At 42.4% G+C, this 24,675-nt stretch overlaps 1 protein-coding gene across 1 annotated transcript; it reads right to left on the reverse strand.

The window, feature by feature from the left end:
- Window positions 1–630: 630 nt before the first annotated feature.
- On the reverse strand, window positions 631–22,362 carry LOC132888437 (extracellular calcium-sensing receptor-like). Its single transcript, XM_060924488.1, has 6 exons — window positions 22,115–22,362; window positions 19,237–19,513; window positions 17,042–17,875; window positions 15,512–15,721; window positions 6,745–6,868; window positions 631–1,535 (listed from the first exon to the last, which is right to left on the reverse strand). The coding sequence occupies exons 1-6, from the start codon at window positions 22,360–22,362 to the stop codon at window positions 631–633; spliced, it is 2,598 nt and encodes an 865-aa protein (XP_060780471.1).
- Between the last annotated feature and the right edge of the window lie 2,313 nt (window positions 22,363–24,675).

Below are 24,675 nucleotides of genomic sequence, written 5' to 3' on the forward strand. Positions count from 1 at the left end.
TGCACCAACTGTTAAGCATGATGGTGGTAGCAACATGCTCTAGGGCTGTTTTGCAGCCAGTGGAACTAGTATATTGCAAAAAGAAAAATGCCAATGATTAGACACAGATTAGATTCATCATATTTTCCCTGCCAGTTTGACCTGCCTCTTCTCCATCCACAGCTGCTCAATTACACCCCCATTACCACAGAGGACTACCACATAATTCTTTAGCATAACTTCAAACCATCAGAAAATTGGACACAATTGGGTGTTACAACAGGACAGTGATCCCAAACACACATCAAAGCTTGTTGTGGAATGGATAAATCAGGCCAGCATTAAGCTTTTAAATTTTAATGTCTTTATTACAGAAATAGCAATCATAAAATGTAGAAACAGGTTATATGAACTTTATGTGGAGGAAAATAGACAATTTTAAAGTAATAATAGAAGAAGCATTTTAACATTTCCTCCAACTGGCATTAACTTACACTCTGGGAGTATCTAAAAGTATCATTCAAAAGATTGAGTCACTTAATATTGGAAAGAGATGTACAGAGGAAACTATGACTGATGAACATTCATTGTTCCATCTCATTGTTCATGAGAAATCAGTGAGGATCACACAGCAGATGCGAAATGTTTTCTCTATTGGGTTTTCCCCATGAGAAATTTCTTGGTGTTGTTTTCTGGTTTGAGTAAAATAATGTAACATTTTGGGGCAAATATACAGATCAGGAGACCAAAACTGGAAGCCAGGATAGCAAATATCTCTACAACGACACTGTACTTTCCTGGTGAGCTGACATATGCTGGAACAAATGTGATCCACACAGCACAGAAGATCAACATGCTGAAAGTGATAAATTTGGCCTCATTAAAATTGTCTGGAAGCTTTCGGACGAAGAAGGCCAGAAGGAAGCAAATGGCAGCCAACAGTCCAATGTAGCCCAAAACCAGAGAAAAGCCTGTCACTGATCCCACCATGCACTCTAAAATGATCTTTGATCCTTGAATGCTTAAGTTTCTGTGAGGAAAAGGTGGACTGAGGGATAACCATACAACACATATAATCACCTGAATACAGGTAAAGAACAGAACACTCCCTCTTTGCTGGCCTGGTCCAAACCACTTCATGAGGGCTGCAGATCCAGGTCTAGCTGAACGAAAAGCAACCAGAACCACAATGGTTTTGACCAGGATGCACGAGATGCAAAGAACAAAACTGATCCCAAATGCTGCTTGTTGTAGCTTGCATGACCATAATGAGGGCTGACCCACAAACACCAGTGAACACAGGAAGCAGAGTTTGAGCGACAGCAAGAGCAGGAAGCTCAGCTCTGAGTTGTTGGCCTTGATGATAGGAGTCTGCCTGTAGTACACAAAAACCACACCTACAGCTGCTGTCGTCATGGCACCACACACAGCAACCACCATCAAGGTGATGCCCATTGTCTCGTTGAAGGAGAGATACTCAACCTCACGTGGTACACATGCAGTCCTGAGGCTGTTGGACCAGAATTCTGGGGGACAACGATAACATTCTAGTGAGCCTGTAAAAGAGATTAAAAAAAAAATTAGCATGCCCCATTCCTCAGTCATTTTCCAATTATAACATTTTTTTATTATTAATGAATGTCATTTAAAAATCTGTTTATATTTGTGTTTAATGTTGTATAAGGTCTGTAAAAGAGGTTAGGTCCTTTATGACATTTACTTTATAGCAACTAAAAACAGTCATTCCCTCACCAGCCTCTCTTTTTACTAAGGCCAAGTTTACATTAGACCGTATCTGTCTCGTTTTCTTCGCGGATGCACTGTCCGTTTACATTAAAACGCCTGGAAACGCCGGGAAACGGGAATCCGCCAGGGTCCACGTATTCAATCTAGATCGTGTCTGGTCCGGTGCTGTGTAAACATTGAGAATACACGGATACGCTGTGCTGAGCTCTAGCTGGCGTCATCATTGGACAACGTCACTGTGACATCCACCTTCCTGATTCGCTGGCGTTGGTCATGTGACGCGACTGCTGAAAAATGGCGCAGACTTCCGCCTTGTATCACCTTTCATTAAAGAGTATAAAAGTATGAAAATACTGCAAATACTGATGCAAATACTGCCCATTGTGTAGTTATGATTGTCTTTAGGCTTGCCATCCTTCCACTTGCAAGTGGTAAGTGATATGCGCTGGGATCACACACACAGCGCCTCAGTCCTGAATCACTGCTTGTGCACTTCACTCGCGCGCTCTGTGAGCTGCACAGGGCCGGAGTGCACACCCTCCAGAGGGCACTCGCTGTTCAGGGCGGAGTGATTTGGAGCGCAGGATGCCTGTGGAGCCGAGCGTATCCGTGTATTGGTGTTGCTGTGTGCACACTAATCGTTTTAAAAACGTTAATCTGATGATCCGCTGATGCGGTCTAATGTAAACCCCACCTAAGACAAATGTTATATTGTTGAGAAAGCAACATTGTTGTAAGGCTTTAGTCTTCCATCCTGAAGACTTTACATTTTATTTCTAACTGTTACAAAGAACTGATACTGGAGAATCCTTCTGTAAATGTTAAATGAACAGCTCATTATACAAATCTTCACCATCGATCATCCATCTATGCCGCTTATCCATCAGGGTCATGGGGGAGGCTGGAGCCAATCCCAGCTGACTTTGAGAAAGAGGCAGGGTACACTCTGGGCAGGTTGCCAACCTATATTGGGCTAACACAGAGACAAACAACCATTCACACTCACATTCACACCTATGGGCAATTTAGGGCCCGTCCACACGAGTACGCGGCCTCACCCAATGCGCTGTTGAAAAAAATCTCCGTAAACACGGCGTCGTTTCCAGAAATATTTGCGTCCACACAGATTCACTGGAAACGACCCAAAACACTGTAGTACATATGCCAGGCCTGTATGTGGCGCTGTGACGCCGCCACGCCAAAACACTAAAACCGGAAGAGAAGCCATGGAGCATGCGTATAAAGGTCACGCGCTGTTTACAAACAAGCTCATAACACAAGAAGAGGACAATCATGGCCAGTGCAACTCTGAAAGGAAGAGGAGAGTCTTTTGTGTGGACCGACAGTCATACATGTCAACCTTTGGTCAATCAAACCTGCATAACCAACCTCCAAAATCCGTATTTCCCTTATAAAATCTGAATAAGATGCAAATTAAAATAATTTACTTAAAATTTGAATGATAATTAACAATGATATATCCAAGTTACTTTTTATTCAATATTAATAACAATAAACCTTCAGAATGAATACAAAGCTCCAATGTTCAACAAAAACACAAAGTGTCACTCTAATGTTCTGAATTGTACTCCATGACAGCTTTTTTTAGCACTCTGCACCAATACCTCACGAGGCTGCATGTCACAGCAAGTGTCTGTGTTGATCTTGCCGGAGTGCCCATTCAGAATCTTTTCAGTCGCTAGTGAAAGTCGCTCAGGTGGAAATACACATTTCAAACAAAATGTTACTTCCCGGTTGGCGGGATTCTCGCAATGTGGTGTGCGCATGATCAAAAGTGGAATGAAGTCTCGCTACCACAAGATAACGCGCGATTTCATAAGACTCTTTACTGGCTGTTTGTGCTTTCTGTGCTGTACAGTACGTTTGTAAATGTTATGCGCTCTTTTATCATCGTGGGAATTGATTATAGCTCTAAATAAATATTGAAGTTTTTTTAAAGAATCCGTATAACTTTATTTGTATGCCCGTATACTACGTTTATTGAATCAAATCCGTATAAAATACGGACATTCCGTATAGGTTGACATGTATGGACAGTGAAGTGGAACTATATGATAGAAGCCTGTAGTCCATCATTGTTGTTGTTATGACGCGTCTAGCGGCAGCGGCTGAGGTTAAAGGTTAGACAGGCAGGGCTTATACGTCATCATTTCTGAACAAATCCGCATTCGCCGTCCAGATGACTCCGGGCTATCCGGCGTTTTAGGATTTTCCCACTCTGGGACCCATTTTCAAAAAATATCGGTTTCACACCTCGAAAAAGTCAGATCCGTCTGGAAGCGAGGCTGAAACGATAAGGTATTTATGCGGATTCGACAAAAACGTACTCGTGTGGATGGGCCCTTAGAGTAGCCAGTTAACCTTATCTGCGTGTCTTTAAACTGGAGGAGGAAACCGGAGTGTCCAGGGGAAACCCACGCAAACACAGGGAGAACATGCAAAATCTTCACCATATCACTAATGATACATTTAAAACGAGAAGGGCACTGGTTAGAGTGCATACCTCCACCAAGCCACATGTTCAAATTTGCATCAAAGTCTAATCAATTGTTACTTGGCTTATGACCTGCCTTTTCTCAAAGTTTCATCAAAATCCATTCACTACTTTTTGAATTCTGTTGGGAACAGAAAAAAAAAATCTGGAACCACATACATATCTGGATCCTGGATGAACATACATATCCAAATTTGCATCAAAATCTAATTATTGGGCGGCATGGTGGTGTAGTGGTTAGCGCTTTCGCCTCACAGCAAGAAGGTCCGGGTTCGAGCCCCGTGGCCGGTGAGGGCCTTTCTGTGCAGAGTTTGCATGTTCTCCCCGTGTCTGCGTGGGTTTCCTCCGGGTGCTCCGGTTTCCCCCACAGTCCAAAGACATGCAGGTTAGGTTAACTGGTGACTCTAAATTGACCGTAGGTGTGAAAGTGAGTGTGAATGGTTGTCTGTGTCTATGTGTCAGCCCTGTGATGACCTGGCGACTTGTCCAGGGTGTACCCCGCCTTTCGCCCGTAGTCAGCTGGGATAGGCTCCAGCTTGCCTGCGGCCCTGTAGAACAGGATAAAGCGGCTAGAGATAATGAGATGAGATGAGATCTAATCATTGTTCTTTGGCCTCAAAATTTCATCAAAATCTGTCCAGTACTTTTTGTTAGATTTGTTACGTTTTGGTAAATTGACCGTAGGTGTGAATGTGAGTGTGAATGGTTTCAGCCCTGTGATGACCTGGCGACTTGTCCAGGGTGAACCCTGCCTCTCGCCCAGTCAGCTGGGAAAAGGCTCCAGCTTGCCTGCGACCCTGTAGGACAGGATAAGCAGCTACAGATAATGGATGGATGGATGGTACTTTTTGGCATGTTGGCAACCAACAAACAAACAAACAAATGGAGGTGAAAACATAACCTCCTCCAACAAATCTGGCAGACATTAAAAAATATATATGTTCATGTGGAAAATCCACCATAGAAGTCCTTCTTACTACTGTATATAAGGTTGTTAATATAGTAACTTATTAGAATAAGCACATTAATATTAACCTAGGATTATCTCTGCCAACTTTGCTGAAGGTTATGTATTCACCTCAGTTTGTTTATGTGTGTGGATCCAGGATTTTTTTTTTTTTTTTGGCTATTTCCAACATAACTCAAAAAGCAATGAATGGATTTTGATGAAATTTTGTGGAAAGGTGGGCCATGGGGCATCGAACAACTGAATATATTTTGATATAAATCCAAATATGTATGTAAACATAGTAAACATCCAGATATTCTAATATGTGGCTTGGTGGCGGTATGTGTTACAAATGATTTTTGAAAGGAGGTGAATCTGGATTCACCTAGGTGATTCTAGATTTACCTAGGTGAATTTGGGTTTGAAGTTTAGAGTTAGGGTTACGGTTGGGTGATCAAGTGGAATGTTTAATTTCTTTGTTGGAAGTGAACCCTCTGTAATGTAGTGGTGGACTTCAAAGCAGTAGGTCCTGAGTTTGATTCCTAGCAAGGACATCAAAATGTGGGGAGTGGCAAATTAAATGAGACAGACAGAAAGACTGGTATATAAGTGTAATTTTGGGTAGAGAGGTATAAGAGGATAGAAGATATAAAGAGAGTGGGGTGAGTGAGAAACGAGGGGGAAAGGGGAATAGAAAGTGGTTGTCGAAGTGTCCTCATTCTTTTATGAACCCCTTAAAAAATCCCTTTTAAAAATGTCGGCCTAATTCACCTAGTTAAATCTAGAATCACACAGATAAATCTAGAATCACCTAGGTGAATCCAGATTCACCTGATTTCAAAAATCACCTGTAACATCTGCACTCCATCGAGTGCACTTCTACTTTGCCCTACAACCTAATCTACTGTCCAAGATACTGTTATAGTAAATTATTCAAATAATTATTATAGAAAAGCCTTCTGACAAGTTCGAATCAGAAATTCAACCACACTGTGTATAATCTAGAACAATTTCATAGAATGTTAGGGAACCTCTGTGGTAATAGCAGAAATTGTAATATTTTTTTCCAGGATTTTAGGAATGACACAGTTTGGGGTGGCACGGTGGTGTAGTGGTTAGCGCTGTCGCCTCACAGCAAGAAGGTCCGGGTTCGAGCCCCGTGGCCGGCAAGGGCCTTTCTGTGCGGAGTTTGCATGTTGTCCGCGTGGGTTTCCTCCGGGTGCTCCGGTTTCCCCCACAGTCCAAAGACATGCAGGTTAGGTTAACTGGTGACTCTAAATTGACCGTAGGTGTGAATGTGAGTGTGAATGGTTGTCTGTGTCTATGTGTCAGCCCTGTGATGACCTGGCGACTTGTCCAGGGTGTACCCCGCCTTTCGCCCGTAGTCAGCTGGGATAGGCTCCAGCTTGCCTGCGACCCTGTAGAACAGGATAAAGCGGCTAGAGATGATGAGACACAGTTTGGCATTTGATAAGTTGTGTCCTTCTTTGCAGATGATGTAAGCAGTACTTAATTTTTAGAGGCTGTTTATAGTGCTAAAGGGACATTTGATGACCTGTGACATTGCTGAATTCGCCTTCAGCGCAGGGCAGGCAGTCAAAGCAGCAAACTGGCAGGCTCTTTCTTATAGCTTTGCGTGTTCCTTGGGGGCATTCAGCAGAGCACACAGACACAGGCACCTGAAATAATTGGACAAAAAAAGCCATTAAAAACTCAAGTCAAAATTGTATGCAGTATAGATTTTTATGATGCAATTCAACTCCCTGAGACCTTTGCATATGTTTTGCCTGTTTAACATAAAAAAGTCCCAGTTTTTAGTTTTATATCATTTTCCAACACAGATAGGTTAATGTGCACAGCCTTGTTCATGAATGACCACATTAATGATTCATGTGGGGACTGAATAACAAAACATAACTGTACAAAAACTTGGTGTGGAGTGCTAGTTTAGAATACAAACAAAAAAACTGACACAAAATGCATTTATTTTGACTGAAAACTGTGAAGCTACAAGTAGATTTGTAATTGTGATTCTATTCTTGGAAAGACACAGAATGGTATCTCTGTAAGGATACAACTTAAAGGAAGCCTCTACAATAAATCATTTTGAAATTATGTATGACATTATCTTTCATGTTGCTGACAGCATGACTGACATTAATGAATTAATGCATTAATATATTCATTCAGAGGAGCATGGTGGTGCAGTGGTTATCACCGTTGCCTCACAGCAAGAAGATTCTGAATTCAACCCTTGTGGCTGACTGAAGGCCTCTGCATGCTCTTGCGACAAGGCTTTCGCAGATAGCTTTTCGCAGACAGTTGTAATTTATCGTTGAGCGGGGAGTAATAGGCGTGTGCGATGTTATTCACCGCCACAACGCAAGGGGGCGCGAAGTCGCGAAATCGCTAGGAGTAGTTGGTGGGTGTGGTTAGTGGAGTGTTTATCCTCCGGTTACTTATAATGACTCGAACTGGAGTCGTATAGATGTACGTACTTCCTCGCTTCCTCAATCAACCGCTCTTTGTGCTGCTCCATCTTCGCTCGTGTTTTTAAAAATGGCGGTTGTGAAAACAAACCAAACCGGGAAAGTAGGGAAGCGGAAGTGCGTGTACAGCGGATGTAGAGTGGTGTAGACCAATCAGATGTAGACCAATCAGAGCCCTCTTGTCTGCGACGGTCTGCGAGGCTTCTGCGGTGGTCACAATTTTTGGGAGGTGCGCACAGAGCGTCTGCGAAGGTGGGGGGGCTACGCAGACGCCATCTGCGACACCATCTGCGAGGACTGGGTTGTCAGCATAAATTGGCCCTGAGGCCTGTCTGTGTTCAGTTTGCATGTTTTCCTTGTGCCTGCATGAGTTTCCTCCAGGTGCTCTGCTTTCCTCCCACTGTCCAAAGACATAGGGACTAGGTCAACTGGCTACTCTAAATTGCTCACGTGTTAATGTGAGTGTGAATAGTTGTTCATCTCTGTGTTTGTCCTGTGATAGACTGGTAATCTTCCCAGGGTGAACCCACTGCTTGCCTGAAGTCAACTGTGATTGGCTCCAGCTTCCCCCATGACCCTGACAGATAAGCGGAAAAGATAATGGATGGATAGATTCATTTATATTCAGTAACCCATTACCTGGAGCCACGGGTGATTGCTCTAAGACAACGAGGGAGGCTCAGCCTCCTCTAAAAATGACGAACATCGTGTAGGATGAATTGCACTAGGCTTATGTTATAGCCGACCTTATAACATTGCTATTTCAGATCCAGAATCATAGAAATATATGTGCTCAACCCAACTACAGTGCGAAATCATTCCGTTATAACTTTAATGTGTGCGTGAGTTTTTCCCCCTCGTGACAACGCGATGCAGCCCAGCCTCAGTGGACTTCAATGGCATTTGGGAGCTCTGCGCTTTTCAATCTCAAAATGCAAGACGATTATTGGACAAATACTGCGAAAACACCCGCCCATGGAGTCCCAGCCTCAGTGGACTTCAATGGCATTTGGGAGCTCTGCGCTTTTCAATCTCAAAATGCAAGACAGTTATTGGACAAATACTGCGAAAACATCCACTCAAGGACTCCGAGCCTCACATGGGAGGGACATGGCAAAGCTTTCCACGAGGAGACTGGTGATTGGTGAAAGCGGCCGGATATTTTCTTTTATTGACAGCTCGTTTCAAATATAGACAGGCAGCGGTGAATTTCAGTTCAGTCCCATGCGGATTCGCAAGTGCTGTGGTGTATTGTAAGAAATCAGCTTACATTTCGATTTCATTCATTACATACGGTTTCTACCAGCTTTTTTAGTTTGTATATATTTTCATTGTAAATAAAGTGTAAATATAGTGTTGTCAAGTTTGCTATCTTAGTTCCAGAAATGTCGTTTATTTGAGTGACTGAACTTGAACTTGAGAGGGCTAGTCAGCTAGCAAGAAAGCTGCGCACGGATGCCAAGCATTGCTGATTTAATTTCGGCGAAGCCATTTGCCAGTCTTCCTTTCGAGGAAAAAATTTAAATTAAAGAGCAGGGTAGACCAACGCCTCAAATGGACTTGGTGAAAAAGGTAGGGGATAATACTCGTTCCTTTCAGCTCTCCTGGTACGAGAAAGTGAATTGGCTAACAGCAAGTGACCCACATCAACAACAGTAAATAGGCTACTTTAGTAATATGTCATGGATGGACCAAAAATATAGAATCTATTTAAAATGTTTATGCTGAGTATATTATACTGGAATATATATTTTTCTGGATATGAATTAAACACAGCTACAATTTGGAAAACATTTTTAAACAAAAACACAGCCGAGAACATTTCACACTACAGACCTGGATTAAAAGTGAAGGGTTATCAAAATTGTCAATAAAACATTTCATCTCATCTCATTATCTCTAGCCGCTTTATCCTTCTACAGGGTCGCAGGCAAGCTGGAGCCTATCCCAGCTGACTACGGGCGAAAGGCGGGGTACACCCTGGACAAGTCGCCAGGTCATCACAGGGCTGACACATAGACACAGACAACCATTCACACTCACATTCACACCTACGGTCAATTTAGAGTCACCAGTTAACCTAACCTGCATGTCTTTGGACTGTGGGGGAAACCGGAGCACCCGGAGGAAACCCACGCGGACACGGGGAGAACATGCAAACTCCACACAGAGAGGCCCTTGCCGGCCCCGGGGCTCGAACCCAGGACCTTCTTGCTGTGAGGCGACAGCGCTAACCACTACACCACCGTGCCGCCCCAATAAAACATTTCTCAGTCAAAATAAGTAAAATATAGGGAAAGTGTCATTGAATGAAATGTGTGGCACCCAGCTCTATGTTTGGCTCCCCAAGGTCAGTGCTTGTGCCTATTCCAGAACACTCTGCTGTTACTGCTGAGGTTCCTGACAAAGAGCTGCTTTCATCTCATCTCTCATCTCATTATCTCTAGCCACTTTATCCTGTTCTACAGGGTCGCAGGCAAGCTGGAGCCTATCCCAGCTGACTACGGGCGAAAGGCGGGATACACCCTGGACAAGTCGCCAGGTCATCACAGGGCTGACACATAGGCACAGACAACCATTCACACTCACATTCACACCTACGATCAATTTAGAGTCACCAGTTAACCTAACCTGCATGTCTTTGGAGTGTGGGGGAAACCGGAGCACCCAGAGGAAACCCACGTGGACACGGGGAGAACATGCAAACTCCACACAGAAAGGCCCTCGCCGGCCACGGGGCTCGAACCCGGACCTTCTTGCTGTGAGGCGACAGCGCTAACCACTACACCACCGTGCCGCCCGAGCTGCTTTCAATAATGATCAATTTTTAAACAACATGCCACAATTTTAAAATATAAAATGTTAAAATATACCACCACCCCCAACACCACCATCATGTATATTGGACAGTAGGCTAATGGGCCAAAAGAACCTGTTATTTCACAGTTTGTGACCCTGCCAACAATCAGCCAGATCAGAGGCAATAGTATGGGCAAAATTGATGTGTTTTTTTCTTTTTTTCTTTTAAAATATGGAAATATCGTAACCGACCAGCCTCCCCTGTTTGAAAGACTACCAGCCGCCACTGCCTGGAGCCTATCGAGGCAGAACACACCTTGAGACACAAGTCTATCACAGGGAATCGCTCACACTAAACTCACTGAATCTCTCTCTCTCTCTCTCTCTATCTGTCTCTTACACACACACAAAAATTGAACAATTTATGTGTTTTAAGGAGGTCTCTCAAAGAACCTGGAAAAAACTCCTGCAAACAAGGAGATAACGTATAACACACCACATAGACAACTCAAAAGTGCATTCCCTAAAGAGAATGTGAAGTATTGTGCAAGATGCAGCAGACAATTAACATTGTGTGTGTGTGTGTGTGTGTGTGTGTGTGTGTGTGTGTGTGTGTGTGTGAGATCATGTATGTGATGGGTGAGTTGGCCTGAGGTGCCATATGAAGTTTGCTGCCTGTATTGTGAAGTGTTACAGAGTAGAATTCTATTCATTTGAATGGGCGAAAAATGAATGGAACTGAATGAGGGGAAAAGGGATGAGTGAAAAGAAAGGAAAAGACAAGTGTGGGTCAGAATCGATTGCATGTATGCGTCGGGGGAGTTGGCTTGAAGTATCACATGACGTTTGGTGTTTCTCCAATTAAGGCTACGTTTACATTAGACCGTATCTGTCTCGTTTTCTTCGCGGATGCACTGTCCGTTTACATTAAACCGTCTGGAAACGCCGGGAAACGGGAATCCGCCAGCGTCCACGTATTCAATCCAGATCGTGTCAGCTCCGGTGCTGTGTAAACATTCAGAATACGCGGATACGCTGTGCTGAGCTCTAGCTGGCGTCTCATTGGACAACGTCACTGTGACATCCACCTTCCTGATTCGCTGGCGTTGGTCATGTGACGCAACTGCTGAAAAACGGCGCGGACTTCCGCCTTGTATCACCTTTCATTAAAGGATATAAAAGTATGAAAATACTGCAAATACTGATGCAAATACTGCCCATTGTGTAGTTATGATTGTCTTTAGGCTTGCCATCCTTCCACTTGCAAGTGGTAAGTGATATGCGCTGGGATCACACACACAGCGGCTCAGTCCCGAATCGTGGCTTGTGCACTTCACTCGCGCGCTCTGTGAGCTGCGCAGGGCCGGAGTGCGCACCCTCCAGAGGGCACTCGCTGTTCAGGGCGGAGTGATTTGGAGCGCAGGATGCCTGCGGAGCCGAGCGTATCCGTGTATTGGCGTTGCTGTGTGCACGCAAATCGTGTATTGGTGTTGCTGTGTGCACACTAATCGTTTTAAAAACGTTAATCTGATGATCCTCTGATACGGTCTAATGTAAACATGGGCTAAGTGTGTTTGAGCTGGACAACTTGAAACATGAACCCCATTCATTTTTTATGGGAAAAAAAAGACAAACGACAAGAATGAGAGAACGGGGGTGTTGATTCAAAAGCTGTATACAAGCACACCATTTCCTATCAGACTGCACAGTTTAACCCTCTGGGGTCTGAGATTATTTTCTGACACTCTAATGACTTTTGGAATGTTCTGATTTTGTTGTCAATTTCAACAAATCTAAGCAGTATTTTCAAAGTCATATGAATTTTTTGTATTCAGCACAAGTTCAGCTACAATTATATCTAATGCCGCTTTTCCACTACCAACGCGGCTGAGTTGGGCTGAGCCGTGCCATGCTGAGTTGGGCTGAGTCGAGCTGAGTGGGGCTGTTGGAGTTGCATTTCGACTACAACCGCGCTGAACCGTGCTGGCTGGAAGTGGGTGGACACATTGGGTGGAGTTAGCGAAAGTGGGTGGACGTCATGTGATGTCGTTAGGCGGTGCAAACAGTGACATCAGTGATCTTTTAAGCGGTAGTCTCACGACCCAGATAGTAAACAATAAACATGGAGTCGTTAGTGTTGCTGGTCTTGGTGCTGTGGCTTGTTGTCACCGACAACGCCAACAGATACTGGCAAGAGCGTATAGATGAGGCGAGGCGCATAAGGCTTCAGAAATTCTCGTAATTCGTAATTCTTCTTCTTCCGGGTTTACGGTGTTTACAGATCCCAGCGTGCTCGCGGGGCGTGTGTGGGCGTGTGAGGACACTCCTCCTCACCAATCAGTGCACAGGGGAGTGTCTCCTCACACCCCTAGCCCCACTCGGCTCGGTTTGGCTCGCTTCAGCCCCACTCCAAAACCGTGCGAGTTTTGGGGGCTGAGCAGGGCTGAAGCGAGCCGAGTCGTGCTGCTCTAAGGTAGTCGAAACGCGAGCCGTGTCGGGCTGAAGTGAGCTGAAGCGAGCTGAAGTGAGCTGAAAAAGGGTAGTGGAAAAGGGCCATATGTAGAATGCATGTCATGATTGTACTTTTTAAAAAATAACAGTTTTAGAACTGTGTTGGAATGTGTGGAAAAAAAACATTACCTTACCCATTGTGTCGAACTGTTTTGGTCACTTGAGGTGATTCTGTTCAGCCTTAGGAATGTATCAAGCACAAAAACTTAAATCTGCTCCATTGATTTGGACAATTAACTGGCCATCAAAAAATTATGTCCTATTGTTTTGGGATAAAGGGTTGGCAGTGGGAGGGGTATTCAAACTCCTCCCACTGCCGTCTCTTAATCCCATCAGGTCAAATGATCAAAATGGTTCATCACAATGGGTAAGGTAATATTTTTTCACACACTACAAAACAGTTCTAAAACTGCTTTTTACAACAGCTTCATTTATCTGGTATTTAACTTTATTTTGATAACTCTTTTCAGTATGTCTTGAAATTTACTCTTGTACTATTTTGCTCAGTTCAGAGCCACAACCAACTCTGTTACTCGATTACACAATTACTCTGTAATTTTGCTCCCACTCCAACTCCAAATTTTACTCTCTAAACTCAAAGTATAGCAAAATTAACTATTTTTGAGGAAAATACTTTTAAGTCTGGAAAAATTGCTCAGTCATTTTTTCCTGTGTATGCACTACAGGGCACGCATATCAACTGATATGCTCATAAGAAATAGAATAAATATTTACACTTACTCAAGTTGATCTTTGGCTAGATCAAGTCTAAGTAAAAAAAAACTAGACAGAACTCGACGCCAACGGTGTCGATGGGGATGCCTCCGCCTGGTAGACTACACGCCTTATTAAGTTGTGATTTGGGGATGGACATTTGACCTCACAGTAATCTTGACCTTAGACCTTTTAACCTCAAAATCTAATCAGTTCATGTTTGTCCCAAAGCGCACAAATGGTGAAAGTTTGGTGAAATTCCTTTCATTTGCCTTGGAGATATTGTGTTCACAAGGTTTTCAGACAGACATTTGAACTCACAGTGACCTTGACCTTAGACCTTTTGATCTCAAAATCTAATCAGTGTATCTTTGCCCCAAAGTGCACAAATGATGAAAGTTTGGTGAAATTCCTTTCATTAGTCTTTGAGATATGCTGTTCACAAGGTTTGTGGACAGACATTTGACCTCACAGTGACCTTGGCCTTAGACCTTTTGATCTCAAAATCTACTCATTTCATCTTTGCCCCAAAGTGCACAAATGGTGAAAGTTTGGTGAAATTCCTTTCATTAGTCTTTGAGATATGGTGTTCACAAGGTTTGGGGATGGACATTTGACCTCACAGTAATCTTGACCTGTGACCTTTTAACCTCAAAATCTAATCAGTTCATGTTTGTCCCCAAATGCACAAATGCTGAAAGTTTGGTGACATTCCTTTCATTTGCCTTGGAGATATTGTGTTCACAAGGTTTTCGGACAGACATTTGACCTCACAGTGACCTTGACCTTAGACCTTTTAACCTCAAAATCTAATCAGTTCATGTTTGTCCCAAAGCGCACAAATGGTGAAATTCCTTTCATTTGCCTTTGAGATATCGCGTTCACAAGGTTTCGGGACGGACGCACGCACGGATGCATGCACGGACAGACGGACAACCCGAAAACATAATGCCTCCTGCACCTTAAGGTGGCAGAGGCATAAAAAAAGGCATCGCTCATCATCAGTGTCACAGTTCTCAAGATTGAATTAAATCGCTGTCCTGTATCATGAATTGAATCATGAGTTGAATCGCTGTCCTGAAATTGAATCACTGTCCTGAATCATCCGAAGCGCATAAAATCTATGTGCCATCTCGCAACAAGTCTTACCTCCAAATAGCCTAAACTTTGGTTGACAGCTTTTATCCTGTATATGGTGGGCATTCCCACAGCGAAAGAGAAATGAATTGAAACCAAAAGGGTGAAAGTGATTATCTTACCGTTACCATGTGAATAGTCTTTTATGAATGTGTAAATGGGCGCTCAGCACTCCGACTCCAGTGTGACTGAGTAAGGTGACAAGTTTTATCTCATCTCATCTCATTATCTCTAGCCGCTTAATCCTGTCCTACAGGGTCGCAGGCAAGCTGGAGCCTATCCCAGCTGACTACGGGCGAAAGGCGGGGTACACCCTGGACAAGTTGCCAGGTCGTCACAGGGCGTGACAAGTTTTATGTTTCATCTAATTTAGCTAATTTAAAAAATATAATATTATTTGGCAGTGGGCACATAGGAAAGTGTAAAGTTTCTGTCAATACGTGTATCATGCTTGTATGATAAAAACTCGCAAAGATATTTATTTAAATACATGACCTACCTATTCTAAACCTGCCGAGCTTCGCCAGCAAAGCTGTCGACCCCAAAGGGTTAAAGTTTGTTTGGGGTCTCTATCTCAAAAACTGTGGGAGGAGAAGAAGAAGAAGAATATTGCGCATTGCACAATATTAATAAGTCAGGACCACAGGCAACACTGTGGCAGCCCAGATTTACCTTGTTTGAGTTTCCTGGCCATCTGATGGCAGATTCCTTCATGATGAGCTTAGAACCCTCCAGTCGGCCAATGAGGACATATTGCAAGGCTCCTCCAGGACCTCTCTGCCAATTCACTATGTCATAAACAGCTGGAATCTCCCCATCTTGAAAATAAAACTTCTCTCCAAGCTGAGTTGTGAAACTGAGCAGCTCAAGGTGCTCCAAGAGCTAGGAGGAGAAGAGGAAGGTGAGCTAGAAAGACAGTCACATATTGAATAGCATAGCATTTTTTCCCCCAAAAAATTTACATTTTAACTTTGTTTTCTCTGTAACAAGCTGTATTTTCTTTCTTTCTTTCTTTCTTTCTTTCTTTCTTTCTTTCTTTCTATTTTTATTATTCATATGTATTTTGGAAATCTTAGTAAGAGAGAAAAGATGCGCTGGTGAAGTGGGAAAAAACTGTTTAGAGCTGCTATAATGTAAATGATAACTGGAACTAATTTGCTTTGAAGATTTTGCAAAACATGAAATGCAACTATAAAAACATGATTCTTCTTTCATTAATTGCTTAAAATATTTTATCTAGGCAAAATTGTGGTCGTATAAGAGCAATAGCGTTTCAGGACAGGAAAATTATCATCTTTGGGAACATACAACTCAGGCCAAGTTTATATTAGACCGTATCTGTCTCATTTTCTTCGCGGATGCACTGTCCGTTTACATTAAAACGCCTGGAAACGCCGGGAAACGGGAATCCACCAGGGTCCACGTATTCAATCCAGATCGTGTCTGATCCGGTGCTGTGTAAACATTGAGAATACGCGGATACGCTGTGCTGAGCTCTAGCTGGCGTTGTCATTGGACAACGTCACTGTGACATCCACCTTCCTGATTCGCTGGCGTTGGTCATGTGACACGACTGCTGAAAAACGGCGCGGACTTCTGCCTTGTATCACCTTTCATTAAAGAGTATAAAAGTATGAAAATACTGCAAATACTGATGCAAATACTGCCCATTGTGTAGTTATGATTGTCTTTAGGCTTGCCATCCTTCCACTTGCAAGTGGTAAGTGATATGCACTGGGATCACACACACAGCGGCTCAGTCCCGAATCACTGCTTGTGCACTCCACTCGCGCGCTCTGTGAGCTGCGCAGGGCCGGAGTGCGCACCTTCCAGAGGGCACTCGCTGTTCAGGGCGGAGTGATTTGGAGCGCAGGATGCCTGCGGAGCCGAGCGTATCCATGTATTGGTGTTGCTGTGTGCACGCGAATCGTGTATTGGTGTTGCTGTGTGCACATTAATCGTTTTAAAAACGTTAATCTGATGATCCGCTGATACGGTCTAATGTAAACCCCACCTCAGTCATGACCTAGAACTGTGTTTAATTCCTTAAATACTCAATTCAATGTTTAAATCCAACTCGAAGTAGCACTGATGACTTTCACCAGTATTATAAATGAAGCATCATGGATAAAATGCTATAATAAGTTCAAAATTAGATAGATGATATAAAATGTTATAAATAATACATCTTTTTTTTTTTACCTTTTGTGGAGTGATAATGTCTGGAGATGAACAGCCTGGGGTCTCTGTGGGGTCAGAACTGTTAGGTGCAGTGCAGGCGAGCAGAGAGTGGAGTGCATATGCAGCTGCATAAACTGCCAGATACACATTATAAGTGGCTCTTAAGTTGGAGACATCTGTAACACCATTCTGAACCCCTTCCAGACTTTCCTTCCCACTGCATGGGGGTAAGCCACTCTGAGAGGCTACCATGTTGTTCTCTTCTGGACTGCAGCCAAATGTTCTCTCCCATAACACTCTCAGAATTGTGTCTCGAGGATACCGGGAGGGATGGAGCTCTCTTAGGTGTTTCTCAAATCCAGGAATGGGTGCACTTCTAATAGCCACTCCCAGTGTGCCTTGAGTAATTGTGTACAGTGCAGGGTTGCTCAAGATATGACTACTAGTACTCCAGATCTCACTTGCAAGGAACTGTCGGTCTGTCACATTTCTGTGAGCCAGTTCAGTCAGGAACACTTCTACATCCATATACCAAGCAAATACCATGATCACACGAGCAGATGAGCTCTGCACCATCTTTACGGCATGGTCCACATCTTGTGCCAATTTCTCACGGAGAAGAGTGCTGACAAAAGCAAGGCAGATGCTCGTACCTTTTATCTCTTCTCGAAATGCCTGCACTGCTTGGAGTCCATAGTCATTGTCTGCCACCACAGCACCAACCCAAGTCCAGCCAAAACGTTTGGCCATCTGCACCATGGTACGAGCCTGATATTTATCACTGGGGATGGTGCGAAAGAAATTGGGATACTCTTGTCTGTTACTGAGACACATGCATGTAGCCAGGTAGCTGATCTGAGGGATAAACAGAATATATTCCCAAGATACTTGAACATGATGATCCAAACCATCAACAAACTCAGTATAATTAGCCCAATGACAAAATAACATTGGTCAAATAAACCATATTCTCAAATATACAACACATTATCTGATATGCTCCCAGCAGTTGCAAAAAATGTTTTGTAAATCAGAGACTTTACACAGCATCAATCCAAAATGATCAAGTACTGCTGCCAACACTGTTAGGCCATGCAAGTATCATTCTATTGCTCTTTGTCTGATGTGAATTATCGGAAAACGTCATGTGAAAAAATAAAGAAAACTGGAAAAACTCTGCCATTAAAATTCTGGACATCACTGACTTGGATCCAGTATCCAATTGTAGTTATCCACTGAAGAACTGGTGAAACTTGGGCATAAGCTGTTTTGGTAAGTGTAATCATTAGGGTATCATAGCAATCTTTAGGCTATCCATGAAAGTGATTCCCAAGTGAGGGAAATTCCAACAGAAGTCGAGCATCAGAATGGGGAAAGCAAGAGTTAGGATCAATCACCATCATCCTATCCAGTTGCAGGAGCAATATGTATAGCTTGACAGAGACGGAGAGATAGATAGATATCTACACTCTATACCTTATCTTTTTTCAGATTCATCTTCCTAAAGCAGGAGTTCTCAAGCTTCATCACACTTGTTTTTGAATTATTCATACTTGCATTAATGACATTCAATTTAAGTGACCAGACAAAGATCTACAGTTCTGTGGAAAAAGTCAGAGACCAACCTTTCATTTTGCATCAAATGGCCATTCAGTACTTCAGTATATTCAGTACCTTTGTGTGATTTAGTAAGAACAACAAGAATGGCCACTAATGATAGGAATCTGTTTTTAACAAAAAAATTATACAAAGGTCGTCAACAATGAAAATAGTATGAAATCTGTCAATATTTTATTTGTAATATTGAACTTTAACATTGACCTGTATAAATAAGTATTGCATGACTGTTTGGCTGAAAGTAGATTTAAATAATTGCATATTGTAACATCATTGTTGTTTGCCACCAAATAATTAATAATACGTACTGAATTAAATTTGACAGAAACCAAAAGGGTGGTTTCTAACTTTTGCACAGTACTGTATAGGAACTTAATATTAAATATCATAACTTTGAAAGTGGTGCCTCGTGATTTCCACCACTGGAACAAAATTCTAACCCCTCCATCCCCACCCCACCCCACCGGCTGTGTTTCGTGAAACCCATAGGGATCAGTGAAGCACAGCCAGTTTGTCTTAGAATGCTCAAAGTCCTCTCTGTACAGTAACTTGTCTATTTAATCACCATGCATTCTTGTTTTGCTCAGCATGACACTCACCATTGGTACATGCAGTGGGCTCAGAACTCTGGACAGAATAATGCACTGTGTGGAAGCAGAGTCTCCAATAATAAGTTTGGCAGGTCGGGTGGACTGACAGGTACCATTTCCTCCACTGATCATGGACATCACCGATCTTAGGCTATAAGGGTAGCGTGTGCAGGTATCCATGATACGGTAGCCCAGTCGAACCCCCGGCAGCAAAAAAGGATTTCTGTTAATCTCCTCCACAGCAAATACAACAGCTTGAGCCCACTGCACAGGACTCTCCTGAAATCTGAGTAGACAAGAAAAGAGGTTATTAACTGTATAAGATTTAAAAAAAAAAACCTGCAGTGGGTGACACATAAAGCAGAAGCATGTCAATCAATAAAATGTAATGTGGTATCGCATTACCACTTTTTGTTATTTATATATATATATATATATATATATATATATATATATATATATATATATATATATTAGTGCTGTCAAGCGATTAAAATATTTAATCGCGATTAATGTCGCGACAGTCATAGTTAACTCGCAATTAATCGCAATTTAATCGCACATTTTTGTCACATAAAAAAACATTGTAATTCTCTTATCAGCATAAAAAAGTGAATGGGCTTGCTTTGTACCAATGTTTTTTTTTTTTTAATTGCAAAGCATAACACGTCTTGACACAGCCACTGCAAAGTGAAACCTAAGCCGAGCACCGGCGCGGGGCTAGCAAGAGAACCATGAGTGAAATGATCTACTGTTTGAGTTAGTCTACAACTAAAGAGAGATAGGTTACACAGTGACGGTAGGCTTGACATGCTTGATTATAATATAATAATATAATATAATATAACATTATAATATAAAGTACACTATTATATTAAGTTTAAGTTGTTCGTTGATAAATATTGCATTGAATCTGATCTTTACTGTTTCAGCTCACTTAACACATTTTGTACTTTTACACTTTCTGCCTGTTGATGCGTCGTGCTGTCCAATCAGAGGCGGACAAATTTGCATATTACAGGAAGGATTTCTGGGATAGCATTGAGTTTACAGTTCAGAGGGATCTGGCTTCTTTAGACGCTGTCTTCTTAAAACTGAATAAATATTTAAAAAGAGCCAAATGAGCCAGTCTTTTGAACGGCTCTTTTCAAAGAACGGATCACAAAGATGCGGATCCCATCAAAGAGCCATAAATCCCATCTCTACTAGCGCGCCCTGCCCGCGCTGGTTCGGGGGGGGGGGGGCAGAGGACTCTGGCTGTGCTGTGCTGTGCTGTGCTGTGCTGTGCTGTGTTGTGCTGTGTGGGGCGTGGCATTACAGTCTAGCTGCTATCGGTTTTCTAACCAAAGTCTCTGTTCCAAGTTCCTGGCAGTTTCAAAAGCTTATGAAAAACCTACATCATGCCACAGAGCGTTAATCTCGCGATAAAAAAATTATCGCCATTAAAATTGAGTCAAGTTAACGCGTTAATAACGCGACATTTTTGACAGCACTAATATATATATATGCAAAGTAGCTAAACATTTTAATCAGTCTCCCCATAATTTGAATGATTTTGAATTCATTTGTATAGAAACAATAGTTAATGCTGCTCAAGATAGTTTAGAGAATGTGCTTCTAAATAGGGAAGTGTACTGGATGTCGCAATTGTTTACTTTAGCCCCTAATGGGTTAAGCAAGTGAAAAGAATATAAATCTAAAAGTCGCATTCTTTTTAATAATATTTAATTATTAAATTTTGTAATTAATAGTTTTTGTCTTTTATTTTGAAGTGTATAGAATTCACAATTTTGTATATATAAGACCACACCCATAGCACTATGTAGTTTTTTATGACACTGAAGAAGGCCAAAACGTTTGTCGAGAATAAATTTTTAATAATGTTCAAAAGTTGGGTGTCAGAGTGAATTTTTTCTATTCTACATTATATATATATATATATATATATATATATATATATATATATATATATATATATATATATATATTGTGTGTGTGTGTGTGTGTGTATAAAATTATTTCAGTATTGATTAAGGTTTTTATTTATAAAGGTTATCATTGATCTTAAAGTGAAGCTTTAAATTAAAGATTTTTAAGGGTAAGAACAAAGTCAGAAGTGATGCCAGTGAGTAAGAATAGTATTATTTAGGTTGATCCTTAATGAAACACATAAAAACAAGAACATATACCTTATGTACGTATGTAAAAACATTAAAACAACACAAAAAAAAACCCCCAAAGAAATTCACATTTTTGAAATATAATACAGAAAATCTGAAGTTTGTAAAGTTTGTAGATTATAATTTCAGGATACGGGATTTTTCCTGTGATGGTAGTGAACTAAAAAGAAACTGAATTACGAACCTACAAGTCCTGCACTGCTCAAGTCACATTTTTAGAGAAAATCACCATTTTATCAGTATTACAGTATTACTGAAGTGTGTATCTGTGCAGGTCTTGATATGTCAAACTGCTTGAGCAAATTGCACACATAAAAAAGACAGACATTTCTCTTTGGTTAAGATATTCTCTTGCTGTGTAAAAGTCTGAATTATCATTTCCAGTAGTGCATGAGGAATGACATGCATGACATTACAGAAATTTAAAACAATGCATGTTTCCCAAAATCAGATAGTGATAGTGTTCTATAAATCAACCAGATGTCAAATGCACACAAGAATTTAAGTCTTTACATGACTGATTGGCATAATTTAAAAAAAATGGAATAATAAAATAAAAAAAGGTTGTTATAGTGATTTTCCATTGAAAAAAAAATCCGTGTCCAGGTCCACCTGTGAAGAGAAATCATAAACAGACAAAAATGGCACTGTTTTTTTCCCCCGATTTTTTAAACGCATTGGAGAGAGAATTAGAGGGAACAACTCACTCAGAGCAGGACTGCAGGTACGGTTCTTTGATGAAGCTCATGTCAAGGGTCGGTGGCAGCACATAGAAATTGATGAGTGCACCGATGATCACATCTCCATCCTGAGAGAGACCCACAGTGTCGAGATGCTGTGCATGATCCAGGTACACACACTTCTCTTCCTGAGATGTCCCCACCACAACCTCACACGCTGTCCATAGTAATAATGCCAGCAGGGTCAGGCAGGGAGAAAGGACTACAGCAGTCATGAGATATGGTGAAGCTTCACTGCTCTGCCTTCCTCTGGCTGCATAGTTTCTGGAGCTATTTTTAATACCCACAAAGTCCTAAGAGATGACATGAAGAAAACATGGACTAAAGTGTTCCAAGAGGTGTTCCAAATCACATCTCCTTCTCCTGGGTCCAAGAATTAGAGATAACTGAATCAACAATTATCAATTAACACACAGCTGAGTGGCAATGTAGAGGGATTCAGATAGCAATTTAATTTTTAGGTTTGCCCGTAAAAAGTCTTCATAATACTTCCCAGGGCATGTTGGGAGATCCAGATGTACATTAATCACTATTGTGTCTATGTAACTTCACATGTGTTTCTGAGAGTAATATGTAATCATATGAAAAATAAACCATATGCCATACAAGTGAAAAACAAATAATGTGAAAAACTAATCTGTGAAAATAAACACCACTTATATAAATTTGACATGTGATGCATACTACCCACAGCATATTTTATTCAGTATATTTTACTATTCACAGCGACCTCTAAATTACTCACAAAGAGGCAAGGGCTGCGGCGGCACGGTGGTGTAGTGGTTAGCGCTGTCGCCTCACAGCAAGAAGGTCTGGGTTCGAGCCCCGTGGCCGGCGAGGGCCTTTCTGTGCGGAGTTTGCATGTTCTCCCCGTGTCCGCATGGGTTTCCTCCGGGTGCTCCGGTTTCCCCCACAGTCCAAAGACATGCAGGTTAGGTTAACTGGTGACTCTAAATTGACCGTAGGTGTGAATGTGAGTGTGAATGGTTGTCTGTGTCTATGTGTCAGCCCTGTGATGACCTGGCGACTTGTCCAGGGTGTACCCCGCCTTTCGCCTGTAGTCAGCTGGGATAGGCTCCAGCTTGCCTGCGACCCTGTAGAACAGGATAAAGCGGCTAGAGATAATGAGATGAGATGACATGAGGCAAGGGCCCTTTGAGGTCACATCGCAAGTCAGAGAAATCGACTCTGAGATCAGTTGAACAGATAGAGGCAATGCACTTCAAATTCACCACCTCAATCTCCTGAAACTGTGGAGAGAAGATGTTCCTGTGGCTCTGACAGTGGTGGTTCCTGAGATGGAGGAGCTGAGATAGGTAAATCTAAAAATGCCGCCCAATTCATCCTGTTCCCCTGTGAAGACCACCTTTCACCATTCCAGAGAGTCCAAGTTGTCAGGTTGCAGGAGGAATTCTGTGATGTGTTTTTGCCCCTGCTCAGTCACACTAATCTCATAGAGCACCACATTGAGACCTCTTCAGGGGTGGTGGTATGCAACCACCCATATCAGGTCCCCAAAAACAAAACAAAATGTGGTTTGGGATAAGTTCAAGGCTATGCAAGGCATGGGGATAATTCAGGAGTTGCACAGTGACTTGAGCAGCCCAGTGGTTCTTGTCTCCAAAACCGATGGGTCAGTCTGGTTCTGTGTAGGCTTTAGAAAAGTCAACATGGTTTCTAAATTTGGTGCATATCCAATGCCCCACATTGATAAACTGCTCAATCAGTTAGTTGCAGCTTGCTTTTATTCAACACTGGATCTGACGAAAGGATACTGGCAGATTCCCCTAACATCATTATCCTGTGAAAAAACAGTCTTTTCCACTCTGTTTGAATTACACCAGTTTGTCACCTTTCCATTTGGGCTGTTTGGAGCGCCAGCAACATTTCAGCGTCTCATGGACAGGCTTCTCCACCCACACACTGCATATGCTGCTGCCTATTTAGATGACATTATTTACAGTAATGATTGGCAGTGGCATTTACAACATCTGAGGGCTGGCCTGAGATTGCTGAGATGCACAGGACCCACAGCAAACCAAAGGAAGTGTGCAGTTGGTTGGGAGGAAGTACAGTATCAGAGCTTCCACTTGGGTCATGGGGAGGTACGTGCCCAAATTGAAGAGACTGCAGCGATTGCGCCCTGCCAAAGACCCAAGACCAAAAAGTGGGTGAGACAGTTCCTGGGGCTCCTATTAAAGGAGATTTGTGGTGGACATCACCAGCCCACTGACTGACCTCACTAAAAAGGGTCATCAGATCTGGTCCAGTGGATGGAGGTATGTGAATGGGAATTTGTCCAGGTTAATGCAGTTTTGTGTGAGGGCCCACTGTTGCATTCTCCTGACATTTCTCTCCCTTTTGTTTTGCAGAGTGATGCATCAGACAGAGGGCTGGGGGCCGTTTTGTCCCAGGTGATAGAGGGGGTGGAGCACCCCATGTTTCACGTCAGCCACAAGCTTTCAGTGTGAGAGACGAAGTACAGCATGATGGAGAAGGAGTGTCTTGCCATCAAATGTGCAGTCCTC

Source organism: Neoarius graeffei, chromosome 6 (assembly GCF_027579695.1).
Source record: "Neoarius graeffei isolate fNeoGra1 chromosome 6, fNeoGra1.pri, whole genome shotgun sequence".
NCBI lineage: Eukaryota > Metazoa > Chordata > Actinopteri > Siluriformes > Ariidae > Neoarius > Neoarius graeffei.